Genomic DNA, 14,486 nt, shown 5'->3' with positions numbered 1-14,486 from the left:
TGGCCCTTCCCACTCAAACACCAGCCGAATGAGGGCCCACTTCCCTGCGACCCCCAGCAGAATCCAAAAAGCCAAAAAGGATATTCAGTGTATTAACAACATATATGCAGAAGCTTAGCCCCGATTCAAACACACATCCACACACTATCTGCATCTCCTCTAAATGTACTGTAGTATTAATTACTGAGGGAACACTGCAGAACTGTATTTAATTACCGACTAAATGAACCATTTAGACTTTACTGCTAGTTTAATTAACCGGGTTAAGTGAGATACGCTGATTGTAACTCACTTAACATTTGAGCTGATATCTTTTGACTTCCACAGTCTGGGGGGCAGCAATTTCTGAAAATATCAACCGATGATCAAATTAAATAATTACTGTCTGTGGAGGGAGAGATATTGCACGACTCCTGGAAAATGTTATCTTAAGCTGAGATAGGATGCCGTTCCAACCGAATCGAGTTAGAGCAGATTAGGAGACTTCTAATGCAAACTGCTGCGTCCTGCAGTGTCCAATAAACTATTTGTGTGGCCTTCACCCTGAGCCTGCTTATAATTCTGTAAACGATGGTAAGTATCAGACGCTGCAGTCCTCTTCACACTGCTGTCCAACGTACCAACACTTGAACGTTTTGTTTGATTTTAAAGAATCCTTCTTTCAAATTATGTTTTTGTTCTCATTTCTAACTGGATCTTATATGCATGAAGTATGTGTGATGTAACATGTATACATCAAGGAGGAGACAGAATATAGAGAGTATGTTTTCTTTCAGGGTCATCAGACAGTGTGCACAAGTCTGATGTTGAAAATGACATGTAAAATCTGTCAATCCATCAAACAATCTTCTATTTCTTAAATACGCCACTTCTTTGTTCAAAGACAACATGGGCTAAGTTTCCTGTGAGGGAGAGGTGACTCGGCCTCCCGCCTGTAGACAGCTAGAGGGAGGCACCGGCTCCACAATCCAGTATAGACAAATAGATGAATACTTGAAAAAACACTGTTCGGTTTTACATCTTACACGTTTTGAAGTACATCAAGTTATTTCCTGACCTAAAGAAATTCGAGAGTAGATAGAAAAAAACTGACTGAAATATTTAGTTACGCTTACACATCTTACAATTGTTAATCTTACAAACTACAATATTCATTGAGTTTTTCAGAGGCGTCTCATCAATCTGCACAACCCTCTGTTGTGCAAAGTCAACATTTCAGATTAAAGTTAAAGGTTGTATTTCATTTAGAAAGTGGAATCCCAGAGTCTGGATGAAGAGGTTTAGTATTATACATCCAAACAATCATTTTTAACTTCCGTGTGGTGCATTCACTGACACAGCAAAGATGACTATGTCTTGAAACATCGTTCAGCCCTAAAACTATTGAAACTGTCTTTTGGAGCCTAATGTGATATTTATACATTGATATCACTTCTGATACGGACGTCTTTAAAATGCCCCCCAGGTCAATAGTGTGGCTTCACTTTATTAAGACTGATGCTAATAGTGCGGAATGCAATACATTGTGCACGGAAACAATTTAAGAGCAGAAAGTTGCTCGGTGTTTGACTGCAAGAAGAGCGGACCGCAGCCGCCGCGACCATACTCCTGTCAGCAGCCCGTGGGCAGTGTAAAGTCAGAGTGGAGTGAATCATGCTGCGTTCACACCGGACGCGGCAAAAGCAGCAAAATCACGTTGGGCGGAGCTACTCTATCCTTTCTTCGCCTTGCAGCTATATTTGCTGTGATCAGTGGGAATACAGTAGTTTATTTTGTTTTTAAGTGAGAATATCCACCTGAAAACTTAATCAGTGCAGTCAGTTCATCCAGAGTACCATCCTGCCTTCCAATATTATTTCTGTCGGAGCCGCTCAGACCCCCACATACCAGCGGTGTGCTGTCAGTAGGAATCCAATTCAAGGGGCTTGTTTGTCTCCTGAGAAAGCAGACATGTTAATTTTTCTAAAGAAAAACTGCTCAGTAAAAAGGTCCTCACAATGTAACAGTGAATATTAGACACTGACTTGTTTGCAACTGTTCTCCTTCTTTTTTATGTAAGATGAAAAATGTAAATGGAAAAATCAGAGCTTAAAAAAAAACTCAAGATTTGTACTTTATTATGTTGTATAATTTTCTTTTTCTTCAAATTGCTATTATAAAACTGGTATCCAAAAAAGTATCGTTCAGGAACGGGTATTGAAGTGAAGGTATCGGTATTGGTACCGGCACCGAAATGTTTTTAACAATACTCAGCCCTATCCACTGATCATATCTACCATTGTAAAGGGCCGGAAAAATCACCCACTGTAAGTCCACTAGACTTTTGTTTATATTTGAGAGTAGTTGTCCAAAAAGTTTTTGTTGTTTTACAGGTGTTGTAAGATGAGATTAAAATATTGATTGTGTCTTGTGATTTCATAACAACTGACAGTGTCAGTTTAAAGAAAAAACATGGTATTGGTCAAAATCTCAATTTGCCTTTTGGATATACATAAATGCATTAATGTATGAAAAACTAACCTTTAAAAAGACATTTAAAACGTAAAAAAGCTACAATTTCCTGTGGCTTATGACAAGAAAACTGATCAAAAGCCCCAATTTGAAAACCAGTTATGTGGAGAGAGGTGAGTTTAGGAATCTTTTCACAGGGTTACACTTTCACATGGAGCTTAATTACTGAAAACATTAAAACACAAATTCACTAATCAGGTGTCTGATGCTGCAGGTACTTATGCCCTATCAGAAGTTTTTATTTACCTGATTCTGACTGCAGCACCGCTGGAAGGTATCGCTACAGAGTTTATATCCTCAGAGTCGTTCACTGCACCTCAGTTCCACTCAACTGGACGTGGAAGTAGTGTTATTTTACGGTTGTGAACAATGGAACAATTAGATTTCATACTCCCTTGTTCAGACTTAGACAACTTTCATTATTGTTTTGTACACACAAAGTGTAGAGAAAACAGAATTTTGTTTTGTACAGCTATCATGATATTTCCATTTCTTGAAGTGCAGCACTGATCAAATGTAAACAGTGTGGGAGGAAAAACAGGTCAAAAAAATAAACGCATTAAAAAACTATTTTCTAAAAAAAATTCTGCATCCATTACTCCTTATCTGTCCTTAACTTCACTTCATTCAGTCCCTTTAAAAAAAACACCATTTAGGGACAGTTGTCTCTGATTGTTAAACAAAATATACATTTAATAAATTAATAAAATAATCTATAGCTGCAGCCATAATATCATTCCTGACTCCTTCTGCTGTGCTGATCACCATGACATGCAAGTGAATCTTTGTTTCCATCAGTTACTTCAAATGTGTAAATATTCTGCCTGAATTTAAGTATTTAAGTTAGAAACAGTCAAAGTATGACACCACTCCTGCTCTTCTAAGCCAGCTGGGTGGTCTAAGCCCCCCCATCACCATATCATTAAATGCTATTAAAGGTGTGTATCGCCTTGGGGTGACGCTTCAAAGGAGCAGAAGTGAAGTCAAACCCCCGCCGATTGACAGATGTAGAACTGTAACTCTAACATCATCTTGAAGAGCGTAACTGGCCTCAATTCAAATCACCTCTTTTCTGTCTTTCTTTTCTGACCAGAGTGTTAAAAGGACTTAAAGTTACTTGGGAGGTGGAAGATAAAGAAGACTGGTAAAGTAGGTAAATCAGAGAGTCTGTGTGTCCCTAGGTCTGAGAGAGGATCAGATAACTGACATAAAAGGCTGCAGAGCAAAGACAGACGGATAGATCAAGGGTGAGCCGGCACGATATCAAAGGAAGATTCTTGGTTATAGACCACCACTACAGGCCAGGCTGGGATGGGTCAGGTAATACAGGTTTCTGGGAGGGATGACGTTCAGACACCAGCCAGAGGAAAACCAGCTCACCTGCCAATCACAATAAACCACTGAAAAACATCCAGTGCTGCTTAGAGAGAGGAATAATCATGTGCTACTTAAAGCATCACGCTACAGGTGCTAGTTGAGTGGCAGAGGTTATCCTTCAGCGAGGAGTCTACCTTGAGGTTGGTTTGTCTGTTTGTTGACAGAGCCGCGTGCCGAGCGGGATGCTGCAGGAGTTGCACTTGTTCCTGTTGTTTCTGCAGCTGAGCTTGGAGTTCAGAGATCTGCTCGTCTTTCTGGACCACCTGGGTGCGGAGCTCCTGGTGACTCTGACGGAGTTTAGCATCGCTAGACACCAGAGCCTGGTAGCATTGACTCAGCTCCTTGTAGAGCTGTGAACAAACAGGAAATGGGAGACAGGGGCCAGTCAGAGATCAGATGGAACTAAAGAGACAACATATTTTCCATAGGAACTAAAGATTAAACCATTGGGATAAATTTCTGGTAATAATAGATGCATAAAATATATGCTTAAAAGAATTCGACAGGAGAGGAGAGCTTTAAATGGAAAAAACAGATTTAAATGTCCCAGCTGAGCAGGAAGCATATAGGATTAGCCTATATGGACGACTGGAGGATTTATAACATGGTGTTTATTCACAAGGATCCGGGATATGAGAAATAAACCCAACTGGACTTCTGCTTTTGTCTTTTAGTGATATTTTTTCTTCTAATCTAGAAGGCTGGTTTAATTTTGATCATCATGAGCTTTAGTCCTGCAGGTTGTGGTCAGAATTATAAATGTTATATATTTTGATTGAATGGTTGTGTGGAGAATGTAAAGCTCTCTTTTTCGGAGTTTCCTAAAGCGTTCTGCTTTTTGGTAAAATTATGTAAATGGGCTATCAAAACTGGAAAAAGATACGTTTTGCTAAGTGATCCAGTACACTCCAAACCTTCAATTCAATTCAAAAATACTTTATTAATCCCAAAGGGAAATGAAATGTTACAGTAACCAGGTGTTGTAGGTGTTGATAGCTGTAGGCAGGAAGAATCTTCTGTAGCGGTCTGTCTTCCACCAGATCTGGAGAAGCCTCTGATTGAAGACAATTTGTGGTTGTTTAAAGGAAAAGTCCGGTCAGCAAGGAACGATCAATGGATCATTAATTATACCAAAACTAATATGTTCGCGGTGGTTTCATGAATCTAGTGTTAATCATTAAAAAAATAAAACAAAAATTTGTTATTTCACCTTTCCGATTCATGATCCTCCGGGGACGGGTTCGATTTACCATCAAACGTCTGGCCAGAGAAAAACACGTAATATGTAGCCAACATTTGGAAGAAGAATGTTTTCAAGATGACTTGGATAATAGCGCGTTGTGTCAAACACCAGATACAGCACTGGGACTTGATCAACAGCCGATACCGCACCGTGACGTCACAAACCAGTATGTGGCAGTAGTGTTATTTGACAAACATGGACGCCTCCAGTAAAGCACATACAAATGAAAATAACTCTCAATCAAAAAAACTCATCATTTTTTTTACCTTATGTAATATTTTTTTATTTAAAGTACTTCCAGAAGTTTGAATTCTGACCCAGACTGACAGCAGCTCATTGGCTAATCTGTATGACATGTAGCCTGGTGCCGGACGCTCTGGTGGCTTTACCATGTTAACAGGCGAAGGGGTGCAAGTGAAGTCAGACACTGCTGTCGGACAAAATGCAGTAATTTATAAATGTTTTAAATCAGGTTTGGTCCAGATTAGCCAGCAGGTGGGTCCGGATCCAGACCCTGGTCTGCTAATCCGTGACCTCTGCCCTACAGCATATAGCCGAAGCTTCAGGTTAGATCAATGGAGACCCTCTCCCCCCCCCCTGTTGGACATCAACATCCTCCTCTCACCCTGAAGACCTACATATTGTAGGTTCTTCCTCCTGCCCATCATATAGTTCCTTAATCCTGCTGCCAGCAATAGCAGGATTCATCCATCTCAATGTTCAGAGGCTCAACTTTCTCCCAGCCCTCGAGCTAATCTTATGATCTTGCTTTAAGTGTGCAAACATGTGAAAGATTAAAGCAGTTGTAACTGTTCTAAAATGCACAGAATGAGTTGTTTTAGTCTGACTCCTGCCTTTTACTGCCTGATCTTCATGTGCTGCTTTGATTGCTGTATTTTTCAGAAAGACGGAGCAGTCCACAGACTGCTGCAGACGTCAAGACCTCCTGCATTTATCTCCACCAAGATGTGATCGGCTCTCCCAGGATGGAAGTTTGTAGAAGATCCGAACCGATGGCTAAGGACTGTTCAACAACGCCGCTCTATTGGGGGAAAGCTTCATGAAAATACCTTTTGATAGGAGGTGGTGTCAGCAGAGTGAGCCTCCTCCTGGTTCCTCAGGACTCTCTGGGTATCCAGGTTGAGTCCCTCCAGCTGCTTGATCAGGCGGCTCTGATCTGCTGCGTGCTCCATGCTTTGTCTGTACAGAGCTTGAACTTCAGCAAAATCACGCCTGCAAACACAAATGCAGAAAAAACTAACTTTAGTCTTGAGTCAGGCTGTAGAACCTGCTGCAGAAATGTTCAACCAAAGAAGCTTCTTTTTACAAGATTCCTACAAATTAAAGTTTCCATTTTATTCTACAAAAACCTTCTAGTCAGTGTGGGTTTCTTCTCTCTGATATAAATCATAATTCAGATAAAAAAAAGCAGACAATTAATACACTTACCTGAAAACATTTTATGGGATTGTGAATATACTTTATAAATTAAAAAACTCAGTGAAGATCAGTGAAAATATTTACTTTGTCTTATCACTCGACTCTCGGGGTTTTAAAAGCAGCAACACCAATAAGGATAAAGTGATCCTAGATACTGATGAGGTCACTGAAAGTGCCACAAACGTCAAACTCTGTAGTTCTAGGGTGACTGACATGTCAGGGTGTCTCTGGCATTAAAACCATGAAGCAGTAAAAGAAAAAAAAGACAGAGATTACCATTAAAGCTTCTACAGTTCTGTCAGTTTCTATAATATCGACTAAAGCTTAGTGAAAGCCTGCCCTGTTTCCCTTCTCCCCTCCTTTAAAGCACATCTACTATGCAGGGCTTATCAAATGGCTTTAGGTGAGCCAGACACGAAGAAATGTGTGTCACCCCCCCCCATACGCTCACAGCAATGAGAGGAATACATCCTCTGTTTACACCACACTTCCTTTAACCTGCTTCACAACATCACAGACGCTTTTGCAGCTGATTGAACTCACCGTACTCCATCAAGTTGCTCTTGTTTGGTGGCTAACTCCCTCTCTGTGGAAAAAAGCTGTGCAGCCAAAGCGGCACAGCGAGCCTGCAGTTCAGGCAGCTCCTGCCGAGCCGTTTCAAGCACTTTCTCCAGATCCTGATGGAAGAGATCAAGTCTATTTTTAAAGTCTCTTTTGCAACTTAGAAACCTGATAATTATACCATAGGCCGTCCATATTCAGCATTCAGTTAAACTTGACAAATCTTAAGTCTACGATGAATTTAAGACCAAGGAACAAACTAAAGTGCTGTTGAATAAAAATATGGCTGAATTTGGGTCAATGCTCCGAAAACAACTCCATCATTCAGGGCCTGAATGTGCCTCAGATGTTCTGAGCCGATGAGTATTTAAAGTAAGATGATAAGTTAATAGATTTTTACTCAGGAAGGAAAATTCAATCATTACGTAAACTAGCAATGCATCCAACGACTATTTTGCAAATCAATTAATCTGTCTATTATTTTTTTCAATTAATAAATAATCAGGTAGTCAAAGATTCCTTAAAGGATTTTTTTTTTTTTTTTTTTGAACAAAGACTTAATTTTATCAGATCAATATTCAAAATGAATGATTCATACAATAAGCCAGAAACAACAATTTCACTACAACCATACAAAAAATTGGGTAACAACAACGAAACAGGTCGGCGAGCTGAAGATCCATGTTTTGTTTTTCTTTTTCTTTTTTATCATTATTATATATTTTTTTTTATTTTATATATATTTTTTTTTTTACTTGGAGGATGAGACAAAGGAAAGATCTTTCTCGAGTGACTTTTATTTTTATCATAACAGAGATGTGTGTTTACGCTTATCTTACTACCATATTAACTGGAAATATGTCTTCAAAGGGTTCCATCTTTTCTCAAATAGACCAGTGGACAAGTTTAATTTTGCTGTTATTTTCTCCATCGTATAAATATTCATTAGTTTCTCTTTCCATTGATTTACAGTAGGGGGTGAAGGTTTATACTAACATATTGTTATCATTTTTTTGGCTACGAGAACAAGGATACCAAATACGTATTGCCCTTCTTTACTTAAATTATTTGGTGGAATTCCTAGAACAAAGATCCGTGGATTCCAATCAATATCAGCATGCAAGATATTTGTAATTTCCTCTCTAATTCCCTCCCAGAATTTCTTCATCTTTGGGCAATCCAAAAAGACAGGAGTCTGATCTTCAACTATTCCGCATTGTCTCCAGCACAAATTTGATTTAGTTTGATCAAATTTGGAAATAATGTACGGAGTTTTGAAATATCTAGCGATTATTTTCCAATAAAATTCTTTCCATGTTGGGCTGTTAGTCAGTTTATGTCCAGTTATACATACTTGCTCCCACTCTTCATCTTTCTTAAATGATTTTTTTAATGAAATTAAACCAGGTGAACCTAAAACGTTTCCAATTGAGGAGTTCCTGATAGCGCTTACTGACAGATGAAAAGGTTTTTTTAAATCTTGTATGCAAAATGTTTATATATTTTTTCCAATGTTGATATATTTACTGCTCTGAGTGGGTCGCTCTGTGAGCTAAAAGCATGTTTTAAAAGTCTTGGGTTAACGATTAATAGATTACTTAATTAGTTGATGATTATTTCAATAATCAATTGATCACGATTAATCTGATTAACTGTTTCAGCCCTAAAGGAAACCCTAAAACACTAGTAAAGAGTCAAAAACCAACAATTTATTAAATGTACTTAGTCTGAGTCCAATCATTTTTTCTCCAAAGGCAGGAGGAACTATAATATCTTCTCTCTGTACTTTGAGGATCTAGTTATGTTCACAGGTTGAGGGGCAGAGAGTCGGAGGGACCGGAAAGTTCAAGGTTTGCGTGTTTCTGAAAGGACTTGTCCCCGTGTTTCCAACCTTTAATCTGGCCTGGGCGGCGTCCCTCTCGTCTCGCTGACTGTCGGCCTGCCTCTGTTTCTCCTGCAGGTCAGCGCTCAGGGCAGCGCAGCGGGACCTTAATCCCTCTTTCTCCTCCTCCAGAGCTTGCACCACCCGCTGCTCCTCCTCTTCCTTTTTTCTCTGCTCCGTCTTCATTTCCTTTATAAAAACATGAATGTACATTATCTGTGTATGTGTGCGCGCGCAGTGGGTCAATGGGGCCAAAAAAACAATAGTGACAAAAGCAGAAATACAGAAAAGCAGGAGCTCAAACAGAGAGGAAACCCAGCAGAGGTAGAAAAGGAGCAGCAGCCCATGGGGCTGGGGCTGAAATGAATACATAAACAGCAGAGCGGCTTTTCTGCAGGAGGCCCCTGCATGGGCTGCTGATTAGCCAAGGTCATCTCTGCTGTATGACTGGACCCTCGTGACCGGCTGTTGGTTGGTATGGGCCGAGACGTGCTGCAGGAGCTCAGCTCATGCGGGTACAAGGGCCAGTCTGTCAGCTTTAATGACAGCTTATAATGAGAAAGGTGTTTGCAACAAGACCCATTAGACTCAACCCAGGTACCCTTTGATGATGTCCCCCACTATATCCCGTCAGGAGGCCCCACCATGACCATGTAAGGACCAGTTCTCCATCAATTAATCATAACCGTGTCCCATCGAAGCATAATTAGGGAAAAGCCACATCATAGCATGCATGTGTTTCAGTTTCCCCAACTGAAGGAGGCATCAAATATTCATACGCGAGTTTAAATCCTGGATTTTTTCTTCTTACTTTATTTGATCGTATCCAGACTTTCTGCTGGGAGTTTCTGCTGTGTTACCACCAGACAGAGGGGAGGCTTTGGGTGAGAAAGGGTGAGACAGAGAGAGAGTAGAACAGAGGCCACAGGGGACACGTTGTATTCAGTGACACTCTGAGCAGAGACATCGGCCCCCGGGGGCCCAGACTGCCTCAGAAGATTCCTTCCACCAACCTCCAGTAGCTGGTTCTTGTTTTTTAGCTGTTTGTGCAGAGTTGTCAACTCCTTCATGAGAGCACCGTCGTCCTCCAGCGCTGTCTTCTTCTGCAGCAGCCTGTTAATCTCCCGCCGCTGCCCTGTCACTTCCTGCAGCAGACGGAGAGACGCAGAAAAACAGAGCAGAAACCTTTACCACCTAGAGGGAGCAATCGATAGTCTATCAGAGACAAACAGTTGAAGTAAATAAAAACAAAATCATTTTACTTTTAAATGACTTTATTAAATACTGCACCTTTTTTAAAGTAACAGACCAATATTTTTGGCTGATTTGAGGGGTATCTCCCACATTTGGACGAGTTAAATCATGAAACAGCCGCAGATTTACTGCGCTCAGGTGCCATGCTTTAAGGTCACGTTCAGGCGCATGCATTCCTGCTTTATCTGTTTGCGATCCATTGTTAACGTTTTTTTTTTATTTGCAAAAGTTTGTTTTTCTTTACATTGGAAAAAGATCTAGAAAATTTCTTATTTTTCTTTAATTCTCTTATTTACCCTTAATTTGAGTAGGTAAATGAGATAAACTGGAAAAAAATCTTAATCTAGATAAGCCATTTTTTCCCAAAACAAGTGCGATTTATGTTGAATTGAGGAGGCAAGTGAAACCATTTGCCATTGGAACAAGACAATTTACATTTAAAATAAGAAAAACCCTGTTTCATTGTCTTATTTCAAGTGTATATCATCTAATTTCCTTATTCTGAGAGTAAAAATCCTCATTCCATTGGCAAATCCTTACTTTTCTGCTCAAATTAAGGGTAAATGCCTTTTATTTAAGACATTTTGACTTATTTCTAGATCGTTTTTGCAGTGTAGTTTGCCAATGGAGTTAGTATTTTTACTTAAAATAAGATAATTAGAGAAAATGCACTTAAAATAAGACAATGCAATTGTTTTTTTCTTATTTTAAATCTAAATTGTCTTGTTTCATTGGCAAAATGTCTGTTTTACCTCCTCAATCCAAGAACGAATGCACTTATTTTAAGAAAAAAATTACTTATCCATATATCGATTTTTTTCCAGTGTAAGTGGTAACATTTGTTAGCCTTATATCTTTATGACTCTTCAAAGGCAGCCTTTTGCAGTTTTCATAGTTAGGAAATATTAAAAATCAAATTATCCTTTTCATTGTGACCAGACGTCTAAAACGCAAGGGAATGTTTCCACAGTTTAAATTCCTTCTAATATGTGGCTGTGTGGTGCTGCACCTCCCCCACCTGTTGATGCACTCTGTTACTTAGCATGTTATTTATATTTGCTTCCAGCAAAGATAAATATACCTGATAGATTTAATTAAAAATAGTTTACTGATGCATGTGTGTGAAACAGACGGCTGCAGCCTCTGTTCAAGCAGATCGCCACATGGCAAAAAGTTATGTTCTGCAAAATAACACCATAAAACTGCTAAAACACTTTATTCTTTATCTGCACTTGCATTACCTAAGTAACATTAAGTATATTTGATTTTATTTTATAAAAAATTGTGCTGTGAAATCCTGCCATATAAATGTATGGTTTGTCCAACTGTGAAAATCTTAATTCAGCCAATAATGAACTTAAATCTTAGTTTAAATAAAGCAAAACTAATATATTTTCATTAACTGGACCTCAGATGAGCAAATGTCTCAATCTTACCTTGATGCCTTTGCTCACATCTATTCCTCATTTATGCAGATTTCCTGCCGATGCACCAACCGTCAGACAGTGATTAAAGGAATAGTACACCCAAAACATGATTAGCCTTCATTTTCTACTCATCCCCATGCTGAACAACACTCTGGAGTACTTTTTTGATATCTCAAATGCATCTGGAGATCTGGGAAGCTTCTTGCTGTCTGCTGACATTCAAATAATGGAGGTCTATGATGCCCGAGACAGAAAGGTCCATAAAAGTCCACAAAAACCAGTTTTCATCAACCAAAAACCAAGTTTCATCAACCAGATGAAAGTGTGCATTCAGCTCGGCAAAGAACTCATGCTCTTCCTCAACACTAAAGTCCTCAGACATTTTTCTTTCGTTGTTTCTTTCTTTGCACAGGTAAACAGCAAATTTCTTCTTCTACGCTTGCATTATCGGCAGACCAGACGCTGAATGCGCACTTTCATCTGGTTTGGTCTGCCACAGTTTCCGTAGGCTCGTGAACTTGCAGGCGCGCGCTTTTAGGAAATCCTATACACTACTGTTTATGCTCTAAAAACATTCTAAATGACTTCGTTTCGCGTAAATTCTGGACGCTACCCACTCAGGACACTTGGAATACATTGGACGAGCAGTATGGAGGAATATTGACACGTTTTTTGTGGACTTTAATGGACCTTTCTGTCTCGGGCACCATAGACCTCCATTATTTGAATGTCAGCAGACAGCAAGAAGCCTCCCAGATCTCCAGATGCATTTGAGATATCAAAAAAGTACTCCAGAGTGTTGTTCAGCATGGGGGTGAGTAGAAAATGAAGGCTAATCATGTTTTGGGTGTACTATTCCTTTAAAGTACAAGTCCGGTCATATTCAGAATTCAAACTTCTGAAAGTACTTTAAATATGAAATTACTACTTACTGTTTAATAAATGATAAGCGTTTTTAATTAAGAGTAATTAAGAGTTAAATCTTGAAAACATTCTTCTCCGAAATCTTGGCTACATATCATGTATTTTTCTCTGGCCTCACTGATAGTGACAAAAATTATTATTTGTATTTTTTTAACGCTAAATTCATTAAATCACCGCAATCATGTTAGTTTTAGGTATAAATAATGATCTATTGATTATTCCTTGCTGACTGGACTTCTCCTTTAAATGTTCTGTCCATACCGACCGACCAGTGACTGCAAAGTTAAATACTGACACCATTCAATGAATCAAAGAAGAGCCTCCATCCTCTCTGTTCTGCAGTCAGATTATGTATTTAATCCTTTGATGCAAAGACAGAAATAATCTTGGACTTTCTTATTGTATGCTGTATTTAGATGCTCTACCTCTACAAAGAACCCTGAAGAAGATCTTTTTTTTCCTTTTATTGTGAACTTTTCTACATAGAACTGCTGGAAAAGAAAACAAAGTACATTAAATGATTGTGTGTTTGTCACAGATTTTTATTTTCCTAAAACCTTAGTGCCAGAATGGTAGTATCGTCCCCTAAAAGGTGGATCAGTGCAAGTCTTCAGTTAATTATCACTCAAGTGTGCCAAAGGGACAAAGGGAAGAGCTAAAGAGAGCAGTAGGTTTAATTAGTAGAGCTGAGAAGGACGTTCTTAAGCAACAGTAAAAAGAACAGTGCTCCTTTAATGATGATGCCTGTTTCCTTTTTACCATTTTTGGGCTGCCTCTGTGGCCTTGGTATGAGCAGGATCGCGTCCTAACTGCATCATCTGAAGTTAGGCAACGGTAGGTAATCCGTGGCTTTCTGCGGGTACATCTCCTCAAATAACTCAGGGCTCTGGGATGCAATTAATTGCCATCTTGAGGGAAACTGCTTCCATATATTGGGAAAGTAGATTTAGAGTTTCTTGCTACTTCCAGCTCACTGTGTTATAAAAAGGGAGGGCTTTAATAGAGATTTATACTGTAGAGAAGGTTATACATTGAAATACTGATAATGAGATTGGCAAGAACAATTTAAACCTTTGCAGAGCTTAGTTGGAAGCAATGGATACCACAAAGTCGAGGAGTCTCAGAGACAAAGATAAGCATTGAAAATTTCACCATGAAGAATGAAAATCTAAACGAATTATGTTAAAAAACCTCACAAAAAGAAAGTGGAGGAACAGGGAGATCGGAAAGCAGAGAAACATCAAAGTGGGAGAGCTGAAACTGTGAGGAGACTCAGCGGACCAACGTCTCTCAGAGGAGGGGGGGAAGAAATCAATTAATCAGTATGATGGGATGATGAATCGCAGAGAACCAAATGACCGCATTCCACCGAGCTTTTCAAACATTCACTGAATAGACAGAAGAAAGAAGACTGAAGGAAGGAGCGTCTAAAAGCACAAAACTGGCATTAAAATAAAGTTCTCCAAAATAAAGTTGTGACGTCTTCTCCCCAGAGCCACCATTACGGTTTCTAAGAGGGGAAAGTCAAAAAGCGAGCTGGTCACTCCAATACAGCCAGTCTCATTAAGAATGGATGCTATTTTTCCAAAAGAAGGAAGGGAATGAAGCTGCCTCAGTGAGGGCCTGATGGTACAGCAGGTTACACCGCTGCTGTTACCGTTGGAAACAACGCCATCAGGTAACATCAGAAAACAGGAATTATACAGGAAGCACAGCTACACTACCGTTCAAAAATTTGGGGTCACATTGAAATGTCCTTATTTTTGAAGGAAAAGCACTGAACTTTTCAATGAAGATAACTTTAAACTAGTCTTAACTTTGAAGAAATACACTCTATACATTGCTAATGTGGTGAACGACTATTCTA

The 14,486-nt window shown here is 39.3% G+C and overlaps 1 protein-coding gene across 1 annotated transcript in view; it reads right to left on the bottom strand.

The window, feature by feature from the left end:
- Positions 1 to 14,486, bottom strand: part of cntln (centlein, centrosomal protein) — a 161,975-nt gene that overhangs the window by 135,380 nt on the left and 12,109 nt on the right. Inside the window, exons 4-8 of the mRNA XM_038278586.1 lie at positions 10,028 to 10,159; positions 9,024 to 9,203; positions 7,115 to 7,248; positions 6,202 to 6,364; positions 4,023 to 4,238 (exon numbers count right to left, since the gene is read on the bottom strand). Of these exons, the coding sequence (XP_038134514.1) occupies positions 4,023 to 4,238; positions 6,202 to 6,364; positions 7,115 to 7,248; positions 9,024 to 9,203; positions 10,028 to 10,159 (825 nt within the window). The remainder of the gene's footprint in view (positions 1 to 4,022; positions 4,239 to 6,201; positions 6,365 to 7,114; positions 7,249 to 9,023; positions 9,204 to 10,027; positions 10,160 to 14,486) is intronic.

Source organism: Cyprinodon tularosa, unplaced genomic scaffold (assembly GCF_016077235.1).
Source record: "Cyprinodon tularosa strain WSP-4 unplaced genomic scaffold, ASM1607723v1 ctg142, whole genome shotgun sequence".
Classification (NCBI taxonomy): Eukaryota; Metazoa; Chordata; class Actinopteri; order Cyprinodontiformes; family Cyprinodontidae; genus Cyprinodon; species Cyprinodon tularosa.
Note: the sequence above shows the minus strand (reverse complement) of the source record. Positions and strands in the feature narration are given on the sequence as shown.